The following is a 17,282-nucleotide window of genomic DNA, read 5'->3' as shown; positions in this document are numbered from 1 at the left end:
CGGCTCTCTTTTTACGCACCCTGGGGGGCCTTTATTTCTAAACTGATCCCCACTGGAAGGATTATACTTCAGTGCTCCTTGCTTGTTATTTTAAGAGGATACTCTGTTTTGCCGCAGCAGGGAGCATCTGTAAGAGCAGAATAATGCCATTACCATTTGATGAGAGAGCTCCTGACAGAACTACAGCTCAAGGAGACAAGTTCATTCACAGATACATCCTCTCACATCCTTCACTCACCGGCTAATCAGCCTATAACTCATTCATGAACTGTCCTTGCACCCATGGGTATCAGACGTCTTTTTCTAGATGGGTCAAACTCGAGATGGGGCTTTAGAGTTGTTTTAACCCCAATAAGTCCACATGCACTGAGCTGCTGAGTTTCCCTTGGCTCTGTTCCCAGTGGAGCTGAGACACTGTCTGTCCTACTTCTCACTTTACTGAAGTATTTCTCTGCCAACACCGAGACAAAATTTACAATAAGAGATGGGGTGGAGAGAGAGGAAGTAAAAGTGAAACAGGCTGGCGAGGGAAAGGGAAACATTAAGTGGAAATAAGGGGGGAAGAGCGGAGCGAGAGGAACCCTGTCTTCTAAAAAAAAATGATGTGCATATATAGAAATCTTTGTAGGAAACATAATATCGCTCAGCTTGAAACTGTTCGCTGCCATCGGAAAATATTCAAACTGAGCATATCTGCAAAATGCTCACTGTCGACGTATTTCAATTGTTTTCCCAACAGCATCCACTCCAGCTCCATGTGAGATTAGCTGTGAAATGCAAACACACACACGCACACACACTGAACCAAACGGTCGAAGCTAACACCTGGTGGAGATGATAAAAGAATATGTGCAGTGCGCTAAATAATAACCTAGAAAGGATGTCACTTCCTGGACTGGAAAAACACTCTAAATGAACACACATGTTATTTTTATGGCTATATTCTGTTAATGTGGAGTAAAAGACAAAATTAAGCAGATTTCTGTAAGAAGATAGACTATTTGGCAAAGCAAATTAGCAGTTCTTAAACAGAACTGAGGTCTAACGAATAAGACGATTGATGCCTGAAATCTCACATTAACGGTTTTCTCATTATGAACGTTTCTCGCAGCCTTTTGCTTCCTGTCACAAACTGAAAGTGGCTCCTTGCTCTGTTTACCCTCCTCACAGCAGCGGCTCCTTCGGGAGTCGAACGCATCGTGTGCTGTGAAGACATCCTGCAGAATTCACCCTGACGGTTCCCAGTGTCGAATGCAAACACTCCATGCGGGGCAGTGGTCTTTTTAAGTTTTTGTCTGTGTCTTCACTGTTTTATGATGATTGTATTGAAAAATGAATGTTGTAATATCAATGATTTATGAGTGTAATAAAAATGCTGCATGTGGCTACTGCAAATGGATGACAACACTAAGTGAAGAGTAGCAGCGCAGGAATCTGACCTGCTACGATCGATCGATATGATTCTCAAGTGACCGTTATTCATGTCATCTTTAGCCTTGATTAAGGTTTGAGGTATCCCAGCGCCACGTCAATAACAACAACCAGCTACGGTCAACTGACCGAGACGGACAAAGAAGCACAGGAGTCTGCGGCCGCACGGGGAAATTTGTGTTTCTGTCTGTCAATGAACACATCGCAGAATACCAGAAGGGTGGAAATCAAACTGGACACTAGAGCGCAGGAGATGGAAAGCAAACAACTCAGCAGCTGAGGAGAGGCAGAGCGTGCAGCCGAGGATTGATTGGGGCAGGCAGAGTAAGAGACAGAGCAGAATGAGAGGAGACGCTAATGGAAAAACGATGTGTGGTCCTACTTCCGTATCATCCATCAGCTAAGTGTGGGTTGTCTTTTCCCTTTCGTGTGTGTGTGTGTGTGTGTGTGTGTGTGTGTGTGTGTGTGTGTGTGTGTGTGTTCAATGTGTCCATCCAAGTTCTCTAATGGACCCGGGGCTACATGGGGAGCGTGCCTGACAAAAGTTCACATTCATTAGTCATAACCTGCCACTTGGTGCTGCAACCCCTGGTACCTCTGGTACCTGCCGTCCCCGAGCTCCCTCAGATGGTCGAGTGAAGGCCCGTTATATCTCATCCACCTCACACAACACACAACACTGGCCTGGATGCATGTTTTCTCTCTGATGTAGTCGGTGGCATTCTGGTAGCTTGTGGTCCAGTAACCTGCTTCTATCCCGCATTAACGTGTCAAAGAGGAGCAAATAGGCGCTTTAAACTTGCCCTCAGAGAAACGGAGGGATGTTCTTTGACTTTAAAGTTCAAAACAGCGTGTTGTCAACGAGCACTGGCCTTTCTCGTGAGTGTGCAACACGAACAATAATTTTAGTTTGTGCCATTTTAACATCCTAATGTGACATTGTCCAATTATGTTTTGATGTTACTGGAAATAACTGAGACTAATCAACACAATCAGTAGCTTTTTGCCTCTCTCTCTCTCTCTCTCTCTCTCTCTCTCTCTCACACACACACACACACACACACACACACACACACACACACACATCTTTGATACCATATTTCCAGAAATATAACATTTCCTATAAACTATCACACTTCCTGACTTGCACAGGATATCATCACTGGTCCAGGAGCTCTGACTCATCCTCTATGATTCTGGTAACAGACTTGCAGACTGCTGAAACCCCACCCCCCCCACCCCAAACACACATCTGGATGCCAGCAGCACACACAGATTCAAGTCTTTACAGTCACATATTAAGATAACACAGTGGGCACAGTCTATGGACAGCATTAGCTGACTGTGCAGCTGTTTACTGGATGGTTGTTCGTGGGGGTTTTAAGTCTGGTCCTGGAGCTTCTTGTGTATCTTACTGGTTGAACACACTCATTCACTGGTCTTTCTCTTCATCATTATGGACGAGCTGGAGAGTGATGCAGCAGACGAGACCGAGATTTTCAACATTTGGCACGTTTTGGTATTGAAAAATTGGCCTCTGGCTGGAGAGCTTGAGGTCAGGTCTGTGCAGAGATTTCAGCCCTTCAACCAGATTTCAATAAAATTTCAAATAAAAGATGTTGGTAATAATGCCTCAAAATAAATCGAGATGTTTCACTGATGTTCAGATCCTGCATGTACTGTAACACCTTTATCATCTATTTGAAAGACAGTGAATATTTTGGTGCCTCTGTAGTCAGGACCATCCCGTCCCAGCTGCAGGACGATAAGAGAGACATGCTTTGAATGGACTGTACTGCCTCATTATTTTGGTGCCGTCTGCTTGATTGGCTGCTGCGAATGAACAAAACAGGTGTTCCCACACTGGGCTGCAGCAGCCCTACAGTGCATTAGCACAATAATGGCTGCAGGTGTATTTATTCACCGCTGAGCTCGACCTTCTGTCCAAATATTAACACCTTTCTGAATATATTCACTTCCACTTTGTAGAACTCTGCCTGTGTCTCTTTCTCACTCCCCCGTTCTTTTCATAATTGTGTCTGAATGTGGGGAGGGTGTGTGTGTGTGCGTGCGTGTGTGTGTGTGTGTGTGTGCGCGTGCGCACACGTTCGAGCTCAAACGTTCTTTGTGTAGTTGCAGTCCTTTGATGTGCAGTCCTTTGTAATTTCTGCCAAAATTTGACAAGCGAGAGAAGGTTGAGCTACGCCTGATTACAGCCCAGAAAACGCCTGCGTCATTGTTTCCCTAACAAAACAAAATGTTAATCCCTATTACACCATGAATATCTGTGAGATTAATTAGGGATTAAACAATTTGCTCTCGGGACAAGACCACTGTGTGAACAACAAAGAATTATGGTGCTACCAAACCCAGATAAACAACAAACTGCTCGCTTAGTGAGTGCTGTTGCCCAAGCTCATTATTTGCTATGAGTCACCATCTGCATCATAAATATCTCACACACACACACACGCTAAGAACACACTCCCTCTCCCCTACACACACATGCAAGAGAAGTACTCCAGCTAACCTTTGAGTTCAATAGATGCTGAACACTGCCGATCTATAATTGGCTTGTTACATACTGTAGTATTTTTAATGATTGTGTTTTTATGCTTCGACTACAGAGCGCTGTTAGTTGCCAATCATGTACTCCTGTGTTGTACGCGTTTAATCCCTGGCTGCAAACCAACGTTCCTTTGAGATAATAATAAACCTGTGTAAATATAGCACAGAATAAAAATTATTTGATGACATTTTTCTGTGAAATAGGACACAAAATAATCTTTGATATCGCTTTAAAAGTGCCGTCAGGCTGCTTCAATGCAAATCTTTACTGTCACGCGGTGAAAACATCACAGGTCTGCAAATAAACTCTGTTTTCAGCAGTGGAGGAGGAAGCAGATCATTTACTTAAGCAGTGCACATCAGTGCAAAATACTCCATTAAAAGTAAAAGCATTCTGCTTAAAGCTTCAAAATTAAAAGTACTCAATGGCCCATGTGGCTGTACAGTAGACAGTATTATTGTGTATTACACTAATACATCAATGTGCGGTGGCTTATTGTTGTGGTTTGATGAGCTAAAGCTAATTTTAACTTCTTTATATATAGTTCAGAGGTAGAGGCTGTTAACCTGGGGTCGAGGTCCTAGGGGAGGATTAAGGTTGTGACATGATTAATGGGCTGGGAGAGCAGAAAAAATCATTGCTGGACTTCATAATTGGCAAAAGAGCCAATAATGGATGATACTGTTTGTGTTGAGACGTTCATCGGTGGGGAAACAGTCTTGGTGGAGCTGAAACCTGACAAAGGGCCCAAACTGGCCCCTGTTTATATACAGTATATACAGGGTTAAAGCCAGAAAGTTTGGAGACCACTTAAGTAAATGTACTGTGCCAAGAAATATGAATATTAATCAATTTGTTGTGCACAGTATCTCTCTGTCAATCTAGAAACAGCCATGGGAATTTACTGGTGCATCGCAAAACACACACACACACACACACACACACACACACACACACACACACACACACACACACACACACACACACACAGTATGTCCACACATGCTTGCCAATTCCCAAACGCACCTACAGATTGGTTGCAGTCACTTTACATTCATACGAATCGGTGGAAATCTGAAGTGTTGACAGAGAAGCAAGGCCAAGCGGGTTCCCTCTGACACCCGCTGTCCGATACCACCGGAGCATGACAAATACGCCGACGCCTCAATAGACCCGCTACGCTGTCAGATAGGAGTAAACAAGCGAATGGGCTTACAAGGAACTCTGAAACCGGTTCACACCAGACTCATTCGAGTGCATCTGGTTGTAAAGTTGTTCATGTTTTTCTTTGGGCTCCGGCGCTTTGATATTTGGATACGAACCGACACACAGCAGCTCGCAGCAGCTTGTTTTTAATCACTCAAACCACTGAGTAGAAATTAAAGACAGTCCAACCTTTGGCCTGGGTCTCGCTCTCTAATCAATCTGTTTAATTACTGCCGAGTAATGAAGGATCAGCTCCCATTGGTTCAAACCTGACTTGACTGTGGGTGAAACACAAAGACGCTCAGTTTGTGTCTCAGATCTGTCAAAACATGCCAAAGATTCAAAGATTTACTCATTGTGCCAGTTACTCATTCAAAATCAGAAATAGCACATTGAATGGGTGCAGCTGTAAGTGTACACTGAGGAGGATTAGGTTGGATTAGAAGTGAGTGATACAGGAACTCAGTGGGGTCTCAGGATGTCATTATTTCTGCAGGCCCGGGGAAGACTCCCTCCCAGGGAAGGACTGCTGCCACTTTTTCACTGCCAGCACCAGATTCTGCAGTAACTCCCGGCCAGACGCCCGTCTGTACCTGAGCCATTACTTTTAACTTAACACCTAGGAACTCAGCCTCTGGAGCTTAATTAGACAAGAGTGTGATCGCTTTCCTCTGCTGAAGAGATTCAAACTCTTCGCAAGAGGTGAGTTTTAAAGCGGTTTTTAGGAGCACAAGAGAAAAGCATGTTTTCAGTTTCAATGCTTGCTCAGTGCTTCAAGACAACAGGTGTCGGAGTCTCTCACCAGCATGTGAATACACCAGAGGACAAGCAGATATCTGAGGTGTGTACAGCATTAAGAAGCTTTGGTTTACTGAATACTGACAACAGAATACTTTGTATTAACTACAGTATCTTCACTTAAGTTTGACAAGACGAGCCCACAGAGACTCTACCATTCCCTTCAGCTCTACAAAGCATTTTAGCAGCTTTCAGCTAACAGCTTCACTGTTTTGGTTCACTATCACCTCTCTAATCGACCTGTTTTCAGGCACCAATAAAACCTGCGTAATCTGATATCTGTCAAGCACCAAACAGCCGAGGAACAAAGTTAACAACTGATCAACTTATTGGAGCTTTCAGCAGCTAAAAAGACAGATCTGTCTATCTATCTATACATTCATATACACCGATCAACTATCTTGGCTCACTGAAAACACATCAGGGGCTAAAACAGTCCTTAAGGGGAAAAAAACATGCCTTCATATTTCAGGAATACATAAACTAGAGCAAGATTGACTGAAAAACAGCCAAGTGTGATAAGAGCGATCATCCTGTCATCTTAAAATCTGCAATTTAAACTCCTCCAATTAGCCTCTCCCCATCACCTTGATTTGATTAGCCTGCTGCTCTCTACCTGCTCTGTTGTGATGAGCTCTCCTCAGATATCTGCAGGCGGCTGCACTGTGATTAGATGTGCTTAGTCATTCACTAAGTGACAAGCAGCACGTGCGCGCGCAGCACACACGCACACACACACCTACATGCATGCATACATGAACACACACACAGAAGCATTTCTCATTCACTTCAGGCAAAATACACAACTGAGTGTTGTGTTTGTCTATACATGCACACAGTATTCGTTTATAAACCCAGAAAACACTTTTACAGCAACATTAACACACACACACACACACACACACACACACACACACACACACACACACACCCACACACACACACACACACACACACAAAGTGGTCACAATGTGAGTCTAGCTGCTTGAAGACCTACTGTAAACATTCACTGTTACTCTGCAGGGGGATGCTTTTCACGTTGCTCCGCATCATTTGTCGGAAAATCATCCGCACACCAAGGTAAGCTAATTTCTGACCAAGGTAAATGGAAAAATCTCCTCTCTTTTTCAGGAGGCGATAAATCCAGCTGCAAGGTTTAAACTCTAAATCTGAGAAGCCAAAAGTGACTGAAGACGTGATCGAATTAACAATCTGGATGCGCAGTATCTGCTCGGATACTGATGCCATCAGAGTTCGGCACGGAGCCGTGGAAGGATTCAGCGAGCTGTGATTCACGGTCTTGCTCACCAATGAATATCTTTGCCATGTGAAATTGCCTAATAAATATGCGCTGGATCGCAGTGACTCGGCATGACTGGAATTTTATGGTTGGTAAAGGGGCTCAGAAGCACAAAGGCATAAAATAAGTCATCACCTTGTGCAGGCTACACTTCATGTTAACAATAAACAATACAGTCATTAAATTAAATCTAAATAGTGACATTAAATCACACTGGATTGTTTCTATTGCTGCACAGAACACTTTAACAAAATGCTCTCTATGCAATTATACTGTTTGGGCATGTAATAAATCTTTTAATCTATGAAAATTTAAAGTTATGTATGCAAGAGAAGAGTTTTGGGCCTTAGTTTCAAAGCCACCCTATAGACTTGAAGCTGACATGATAAAATACACAATACATAAAGATTCGTTTTTTCTCACCTTGAAGTTCTGGACATTTTATCAGGGCATTCGAAACATGAAAACAGCAAAATAAAGAGGCACACACACTGCCAGGCCAGTGAGAAGATAGGATCCAACAACAAAAAATCCTACTTTATACTCTGGCTCTTCAAAGGCTAGTGTGAAAAAATAATTTTCACAGGCTTTGCACTTTGAATCTTCATGTTAACAGCTGAAGGCCTGTTGCAGCATTGAAGCTGAAGTAAATACACTCCAGCTATGTTTTATAGACAGAAACTGAGCTCTCTGAACTCTACAGAAGATGCTTATGAGAGATCGGCTCTGCCTCTGGTAGCCTGTGCAAAATAATCTGTTAATAATTTAACATCTTAGTTCTAAACTGTGATTTAGAAATTTGCATGATTTGTTCAGACTGTCTCTCAACATTTTGCAGGATTTTTCACTGCTGTAAAAGAAGTCATTTTAAGATTGGAGGGAGCGTGTTGATCCAATCCATTCCTTGTTGCAAACAGAGTGCATGTAGCCCATTAGCTGTGGCTGTAATGGACACATGACTGACATGTGATGAACATTTTCTCCATTTCGAGACTCTATCTTCTCTGTGGTGAGAGAGCTCTAATTAACTTCTAACATCTTCGAGGGTTTTAAATACGAAACAAATGAAATTGCACTGAAAAAGGTGCAATTACTTTAATCTACCTGCAGAGAAAGAAAAACAGCTTTCTTCTGCAGCCTTAGAGGCTTTCAGCTGCATCCCGCTAAAAAAAGATGTAGGGCCAAAAATGTAGGTGGCACTAGAACAAAGGCCATAGGGTCATTCGATAGTTAACCCATGAGGAGCATCAATGGGCTCAGGCAAAGTCCACCGCGATCCGCCTGCAGTGCCACATTATGAAATATGGAGAGAGCGGACGTTTCGGCCCGAGACCGATCCCTTGAAGGAAGGCCATGGAGGAAGCAGGTGGTGCAAACGCCCAAACCAATGAGCACATCACTGAAATCAGGGGGGATGTTTTGGCCTCTGGCTTTGTTCCACACAGGGATGCTGATGCAAAGAACTGAAAGCAGCCAATGGGCACAAAGGAGCAGACGTCATCAGGCTGACAGGCAGGAAAGCCAATTTGAGACCATCTTCACTCAAAGATTGACCACAACATGCTTGGTAACCAACTAATGTTACACTTTCCTGTGAATTCACTTGTTGGCCTTCAAAACCTGACTCTGCTGTTCCTACTTCGTCTACAACCAGCAGTCAGGGTCGGTTGCTTTTAATCGTGAGCACATCCTTGTAATGATGGGTTAAGATTATGGGTTGTTTTGGAGGAAGAGGCAGAGAAATGGCCCATTTTGGAGAATAGGACTCACTAAACTTTGATAAATATTCAAATAAATCCTGCCTTTCATGGCAAACTGGTGTAAAAAAAAAAATAAAGGTCCTTGAAGGCAGTGAACCCCTGCTGAAGGGCAGCGTCCGACAGCCGTCTCACCCTCTGAGCGCTCTTTCAGGCACGTTCCAGCAGCTCAGAGGAATATGGGAACAGGTATCTGTACAAACAGCCTGGTAAGTAAACAGGGCTGCAGTTCAACAGCTGCTATTGTCACGCTGGAAACCAGAGGATGACAAAAAACGCTGCAATATGCTGGAATACACACACGCATGCACGCACACGCGCACACGTTTCCATCACTTTAGAGTACATTACATTGACTTGCATTCATTTCCTGCAGAGTTACCCTCCACACAACCTCTACGTGCCAAACCCTGATCATAACTTCAAGCCAAGTCTTCATCCTAAAATTTAATGATTACCTTATGGGGACTTGTGTTTTGACCCCGTAAGGTAAGCAGGTCCCCAGAGTGTCAGTTCACACACACACACACACACACACACACACACACACACACACACACACACACACACACACACACACACACACAGAGTGGAGGAGATTCAGTACTGTTGACAAGAGTGCAGGGTATTGACTCACCTTTTCACCAGCATGAATTCAAAGCTGTCAGCCAGCATCTGCTCAGAAACAGAGTGCGTGTGTGTGCGTGTGTGTGTGTGTGCGTGCGTGCGTGCGTGCGTGCGTGCGTGCGTGCGTGCGTGCGTGCGTTGGACGCGCTGACAATGAAAACTATAATCTAGCAGACACAGGAAAATGATATTCAGCCTGACACAAAGACATGCACTATATGTATATCTGCAGTTTTTCATTCTCCTCTCAGATACAACAGACTACAGACTCACAGGAGAAAAGATTAAGATGCAGCAGAATAGAACACCATAGAGTAGAATAAGACTAGAGTCAGACACAGTAGAACAGACACACACGCACAGCCACCAAACTCAATAAAATGGGGGAGGAAGAGGAAGAAAGGGAGTCATAAAGCATCTTTCTGGAAGATGAATGGCTCTCTGTGGGCGTCACTTCTCATCCTAATTACTCTTTAAGCACTGACCCAGAATCAGCTCCCGCCTTCATTTTAACCTTCAGCCACTAAAAACTGACCCTGCATCAGCTAAAAGTCAGTGCAAAATAAATGGAAAAAAAAAAAAAAAAAAAAAAAAAAACAGCATCAAGTGGAGCTGATACTCCCAAAGCTTTGTAAACGGTGAATCGGGAGCACGATTTGCATTCCCGCCCCGCCTGTGCTCGTAGATGATTGATGACTCATCCAGAAAGACTAATGGGAATGCAGTCCGGGGCATACATATTTCATAACAAAGCAGCCTTTCGTGTAATAGCAAATGTCGTGAATCAGTTCCTCGGCTTACGAGCACGTTTCAATGCAGAGAGGCTGAATGGACTTTGGAAATTTTTCGATAATGTTCGCTCTCATTTGGCCGTGTTGTTGTTACCCTGCTGGATGACTCCAGACGGCTCCCAGTGGGTCGTTACAGTTTGATTGCATTGGAACATCATAACACACAGGCTGCTGAAGGTGGTCAGCTCGTGCTCGTGGCTGGTCTCGTATCTGAAGTATAATATGCCTCTGTAATAAATCACAACAGTGGGTTTTAGTTTATGTATATTACAGTTATGTAAGAGCTTAAATCTATATTACATAAACTCCAGTGGACGTTTCACCGCTGTTGGTGGTGAGGACAGGTGTAAGTCCTTATTATACATCATTTCCAGGTGTGTTACATTATAACATTATAAGTTTTTAAGTGTCACAGTTAACACTCGTGTAAGGTTTTGTGGTCATGTTTCAGAGTGCTGTGAATGCTTGTGTGTGTCTGTGTGGTTGTGTGTGTGTGTTTATGTGCATTACCCAGGTTGTGGGGACACAAGCATGTTTACACACTCACACTGTGAGGACTCACCTTCCTTATGAGGACTAAGTCCCCATACTGTAAAATAATCAAATTTGAGGGTGAAGACTTGAGTTAAAGTCAGGTTCAGAGTAAGGTTAGGGTCAGGGTGTGTGTGTGTGTGTGTGTGTGTGTGTGTGTGTGTGTGTGCCACATCCACACACAGATTTATTGTGTGTTAACCTGTTTCTGCCTTAGATTTGAGGTTACAATTTGACCATCTTTCCTTCTTTCCCCCTATTTATTCGGAGACTATTTGTAGAATAAGAAAGCTTGCAAATGTAAGCAAATTGCAAAGAAATATGAAAATTAATCTATTCTAATCAAATTGTAGGCAACTTCTGACTTGTCCACAATGCGTGCTACCTCTCACACAAAGCCTTGGTTATTAAACGCAGTGGGTGTGTTGTGGGATTATGTTTACACGAACGCGGCAGCGTGCACGAAGCCGCAATCCACACGGCCGACGATTCTTCTTTTTTCCAGTAATGGTATTGTTTCTGCCTGAAAGCGAGTCTGACAGCTCAGCTGAGCTGCTGCTTTGCTGTGGTTCACCTGAAGTAACCTTTACTTTGCTGTGAGCAGCAGCCATTTGTTTGCAGACACACGGAGACGTCTGGACGTGTGAGGAGCGCCAACATTCATCTGCTGCTCAGCTGCACTCGCTAACTGCACAGATTCAGCCTGCATCTTTCTTCATGTCTCTGTCTCTATCTCCACCTCTCTCCTACACTTCTTTCTTTACACTCCCCCATCCTGTTTTTTACCCCCCCTCCCCCCAATCCTGTATCAGGAATACTGTAATTTATCAAAGTTGACAGTGGCAGTCAGTGTAATTCCAGCTGCGCCTCCAGCCTTGTTCCCCGTGTATAGATTTGCACAGCCTGGTATACTATTAGAGACACACAGTCTGCGGTGAGAACAGCATATATTTCATGCTAGTTATCAATATGTTTAGATGTTGATATGCAGATATATAATAGACGCTGTCCAGAAAAGGTTAAGTTCTCTCTAATCCTTCGACACAACAATAAACTTATGCCTCAGTCCAGTGAATGCAGCTGTGAGTGAGTGTATCAGACACTGGAGTCACAACACTGAGATCAATACGACAAGCTCATTGATTAAGGCAAAACAAACAGTTAAATTACAAAGCAGAGAACATGCACTTATTACAAACGTCACTTTCATTGTGTCTGTCTGTTTTAGTGCGTCTTGCACGTATATTTAGAAAAGAAATGTAACGCGATAAAACTACAAAACTTGACATTATTTTGTGTGTTTTCCTAAGTGTACCTCTGTGAGAGTTATGGTTGACTCTGCATGTGTGCAGTTCCAGCGAAAACGCTGCTTTCTAACAAAGATTTCACAAGAGGATTTGTGTGTGTGGACGTCCAGTCTGTCCTGGTGAGCGATCAAGTCACACACACACACCAACAGCACAGAGGGCGATCATTTTGTGTATTTTTTAACACTTTGCTGGCTGTAACGACTTCACTTCCTGCTAAAGTTTGTGGAAACTCCTGCCACAGTTAACATTATAACACCACAGTTTAAGGTCACACTTAGACGTACTCAGCCGACAGCTCACTTGTATGGATGAACAACAAAACAGTCAAGGCCAATGCTTTGGACCCGACCGTCACACTCTGAGGCAACACAGTCCAACAGCAGCTACTAGTTCAAGGTGAAACACACTGCTGCTGCAGAGTGACAAATCCCAGCAGGAGGCTCGACCTGAGGCTGCTCTGCCTTCGTTGTGCTGACTAGCAGTGCTGTGGAGGCTGGAGCGGGCTCATAAAAATTCACTTTGACTTCATCAAAATGCCATAAAAATGTAGTCCACTGTGCTGAGAGGCTTCTATAAATTAAGTAAACAAAAGTTATTTCAGCCTCATTCAGCTCACACTTCTTCCACACAGACATGGCTGACTCAAAGTTTCCCATTTCCCAAAACGTTTCTTTACTTTCTGTCACTTCCCGTCAATCCTTGCCTCATCTCCTCTTCCCTGCACCATCTGTATTTTTGCAGTCATGATAAGTGAGTAAACGCGCGTGCTTGCCGTCTGCCGGTAAGCAGCCCTGACACGGAGTCGATGTTGTTGGCCTGGCGTCTCTTCGTACTGACAGGCATATCACCGCTCTCCTCCTGCTGCTTCCAGGCTCACGGGGCACCATGCAAAGCCTGTCTCTCCGTCTCACTCACCTCATCTATCATGATAAAACACTGTGGGGGGGTGATGTCTATATTCACCTGCTCCTGGATTCATTCTCACTTTAGAGGAAAAGACATCGACTTTGGAAAAGATTCATTTCTTGCCGTTGTCTTTTATTCAGTTCTTGGTGATTTATAGCGGAATACTATATTTATTCCCATTTCACAATGAGGTCAAAGGTCAGGGTCAGCCAGCAGCCTGTTAGCAGGAAGGATTTTATCATGCCCCAATTAGCTGTGATGCAGAAACATGCCAGAGATCTGGTGCTAAAGGACCAGTTTCAGTTAATGAACCAGAGCTTCTGTCCACCTCAGACCAGAGGCGGCTCACACAGTCTTGTGCACCATTGCTGTTCTCTCACAATGTGGCTAACGTTGCTCATAAATCCCACTGCTTGTCACAAAGAGATTCTGCTACTTGTTTCCTAAATCCTCCTCTCCGAAAATGTAATAAGTTGGCCTTTACTGACCAAGAGAAGCATGTTGTCGGCTTTGTTTTCAAATCCATCTTTCACCGTCTGTCCAGAAACTGAAATCTTCAGCTCACTTCGCTCCAGAACAGCAGCAGAAACCTTCCTGTTTCGTGCTCCGTGGGAAGCGATCCGGCAGATCAAACCAAACAGCTGAAAACGCGCACGTCGTACCACAAGTGTTATCTGCAAATCTGCACAGCAACACAAGCCAGCCGACAGCCGTTAATCAGAGAACAGGCCTATATTACCCCATTTAATACTGACGTTAGCTCATGTATGTTGTATGTTTTCCATCAGTGTTAATGGTTCTCTTACTTTGTTACAATAAATTCTATCTTAATTGCAAAGATGAGTGCATGTGTATGTGCTGCGTGTGGGGACAGGTCCTCATTAAAGCTCTTAAAGGACTTTGCTTTGCCAAAGTCTGACGCAACAACAACAGCAAACAGGAAGACCTCCTCAGAGGCAAAACCTCTGTTCCTGCAGCACCCAGCAGCACCACGAGGTCACAAACTTTACTGACAACAAGACTAAAAGACAAAGAAAGCTGCGTTCAGGTGTTGCTCCTACCTTTCTGTAGACGATCATGTTGGGGGAGTCGTCGTCCGGGTCCACGCTGCTCATGGACCTCATGGACAGCAGAGGTCGGGTCGGGGTCACCTGGACACTCTCCTTCGGCTCCTCGGACCCTTCCTCGGTCTCCGCTGCCTCCACAGTGCTGGGCAGCTCCTCCTTCTTCTCCTCCTCCTCCTCCTGCTGCTGCTGCTGCTGCTGCTGCTCCTGGGGTGCCTCAGCCATCACGACAGTCCCTCTTTCAGTCTCCTTCTCCTGCGTCAAGTTATCCTCTCCTCTTTATCTGCTTCGGTCTCTCTCCTCCTCCTCTGTCTCTATGTCCTCTATCTCTCCTTAGTGCCTGGAAGCTGCTGTAGAGAGAGAGAGATGAATTAGACAGTAGCACTCACGGCTGGGCTCAAGCCTCCCATCTCTTCGTCTTTTCTCTCGTCTCCTGTCAGCAGGCACAGGATGGATGAAATGAAGGCATCATAAATTCTCCTAGTTTTCTCTGTTATCTCCTCTCTGCAATTGCTCTCCTCTGCTGTCACATGAGATTGAAGTTCCAGGAGAACAGAAGACATCGTGTTTGGGTTTTGCTCTGTTTTTGTCCCAGAGGTTTCTATCTTTCAGACCGAGTCGCCTCAGTTTATCAGCTAAAATCACAAGCTCATTTGCTTTTATAGATAGTGATATTATGGCTTGCAAACACTGTTTTTTGCAAAGAGGAAATAACAAACTTTACTCAGCTTTTCACAATGTTTTCCACTTTTAAACACAAGATACAACTGCAGGAGGGAAATCTCACATCCTAACTTGCATAACTCTTTTCCTCCTTAACCTTAATGTGTTTTTCTGGCTGCACGGTGGCAACCCATCACTCCGACGTCCCGTAAATTTGTTTTTATGTTAAATTAGGTTGAGGTTAACAATAAAAACATTTCTTTTTCCTTTTTTCCTGTCTGCATATCAATTCTCGTGTTATCTGTCTGTCATTTGTTTGTGGAGACACTAAGTTAAGACAAATGCACAAAGAAAGCATAAATTATTCAAATAAATTGCTCACAGAGTGCAGAAACAAAACTGGAGATGTCCATTTCTGATTAAGAAAGCATAAAAACCCCATCCATCCATCTTGAATTTAAGATTCAACAGCGATGATTCACCAGCACAAGAATATGTGACCCCTGTGGCCGTGTACACACATTTCTGACGTCCCATAACTCAGACCTGTCGGCTCTTTTCTGATTGTCTGAAAGCTGTCAAAATATTGACACCTGAGGAGCTGAGATGAGGTGAGAGGAGCAGAGGAGTAAAGAGCGAGGAAATAACAGGGAGAGGAGAGAAAACATGGAGAAACAGATGATGTAACCTGAGAAGACCTGCTCCTCTTCCTCCTCCTCCTCCTCCTCACTCTGGACTCTGCCTCCTCCGTCCCTCCACACTGTATCTCTCCTTGTCAGACTGAACTCGCATCACTGTCCCAGCTCGTTACAGACCGTAACCAGAACTGGGACCAGTTCTCTCATCCTTAATGGGAGAAGAGACTGCCTTTCACTTCCTCATCAAAGCACATTCATCTTCAGTCAGCTGCTTTCCTTAATGGCTGAATGCAACATCATGAATGTGCAAAATAAGGTTGTTTATGGAAATCTTCCTCGCTTGATTGAAATAAAATGGACTTTGCAGACTACACAAAGAAAATGCTAATTTTATCAAGTTATCAGCATTGTAATAGTTTACATGTCTTCCCGTTGCAGTTTAATGAATGCTTGCTACAAAATATGATCTACTGGAATTTGACATCTTGCACACTTACATCTAAAATTAATTGCCTGTGCTGTCTAAGATCAATGGCAACTCAATTTAGACAATATAATCACATTCTTCAAATGATTTGTCGTCGCTGTCAACTTGCTTGTGTGCAAAAAGCCAAGTCGAGGCTTCAGACTCCCTGTCAGTATCTGAAGAGGGAACTGTGGGTGTTGTGGTGCAGCTGTGAAGAAGGCTGAACTGAAGCCCAGCGAGGTCGGTTAAATTTATAATCAAAACTTCCCTACCTTCTCAGACACGGCCTGCTCTCATTTCCAGGCAAGCTGAGGCGAAGTGAGGAGAAGAAACTCTGCATGTTTTGATCCAGTGCAAATGTTTGGATAGCATTTAATCACTTCTAACACAGCACACCTGTGCTTAGCCATGCAAGGGCACATGGGAAATGCAGTTCACATTTGCAGTTCCCACATCCAAATATAGTATATCACAAAAAACTAAGGTCAGTTTGTTTCAGAAAGCAACAAGGAAGCAAAAACAGACCATAAAAAAGAGGAAACTAATCTGGACAGTCATTATAAAGAGGTCCTTCACTTAAACACACCAGCAAACTGAGTGTGTATAATGTTCAGGATGTACGGAGCCTGATGTATGTGTCCAATAAAACGAGCTACACATTCTGTGTTTATCGAGCGAGACCCCAGCAGTTGTAATGTGATTTGAAATTAATGAAGGAATATACACCATGTGAGCACAACATGAAGGTCTCAAAGCTGGGTTTTGACACAGAGCCCTCAAATTCCCATAGTCCACAACAAAGTGGCAGATGATCGTATTACCACAAGCCAATTACTGCTCTGTTAAAATAGGGCTTTGGGGGCCTCTGGGGGGGTCTGGGGCCCCGAGGCAGTGCCCGCTTTGCTGAGTTGGAGAAGAAACAGTTTGACGACAAGCCTTGAAGTGACAAGCAGCAGGATAATTAGGAGCACATCCGCTTTTTTCCTCACTCATCCTTTGTTTAAAATTTAAAGGAATCGCTCAACATTTGAAGAAATACGCTTTCTTTAGAAGAGTTCGACGAGAAGACTAATACGGCTGCAGGCAGCAGCCAGTTAGCGTAGCTTAGCAGTGCATTAGCGCCTGGCTAAGATAAAGTCTGATACTTCCTGTAAAATCACGTGTGCTCCAGTTTCCAGCGCTAACTTCTGAGGCCGGCTGGCTGCAGATTGTAAGTGGAGCACTG

The 17,282-nt window shown here is 44.0% G+C and overlaps 1 protein-coding gene across 1 annotated transcript in view; it reads right to left on the bottom strand.

Moving 5' to 3' along the window:
• The window catches only part of rgs6 (regulator of G protein signaling 6), a 74,751-nt gene that overhangs the window by 54,547 nt on the left and 2,922 nt on the right, over positions 1 to 17,282 (bottom strand). Inside the window, exon 2 of the mRNA XM_076756875.1 lies at positions 14,288 to 14,640. Within this exon, the coding sequence (XP_076612990.1) occupies positions 14,288 to 14,515 (228 nt within the window). The 5' untranslated portion in view covers positions 14,516 to 14,640. The remainder of the gene's footprint in view (positions 1 to 14,287; positions 14,641 to 17,282) is intronic.

Source organism: Chaetodon auriga, chromosome 18 (assembly GCF_051107435.1).
Source record: "Chaetodon auriga isolate fChaAug3 chromosome 18, fChaAug3.hap1, whole genome shotgun sequence".
Taxonomy (NCBI): Eukaryota; Metazoa; Chordata; class Actinopteri; order Chaetodontiformes; family Chaetodontidae; genus Chaetodon; species Chaetodon auriga.
Note: the sequence above shows the minus strand (reverse complement) of the source record. Positions and strands in the feature narration are given on the sequence as shown.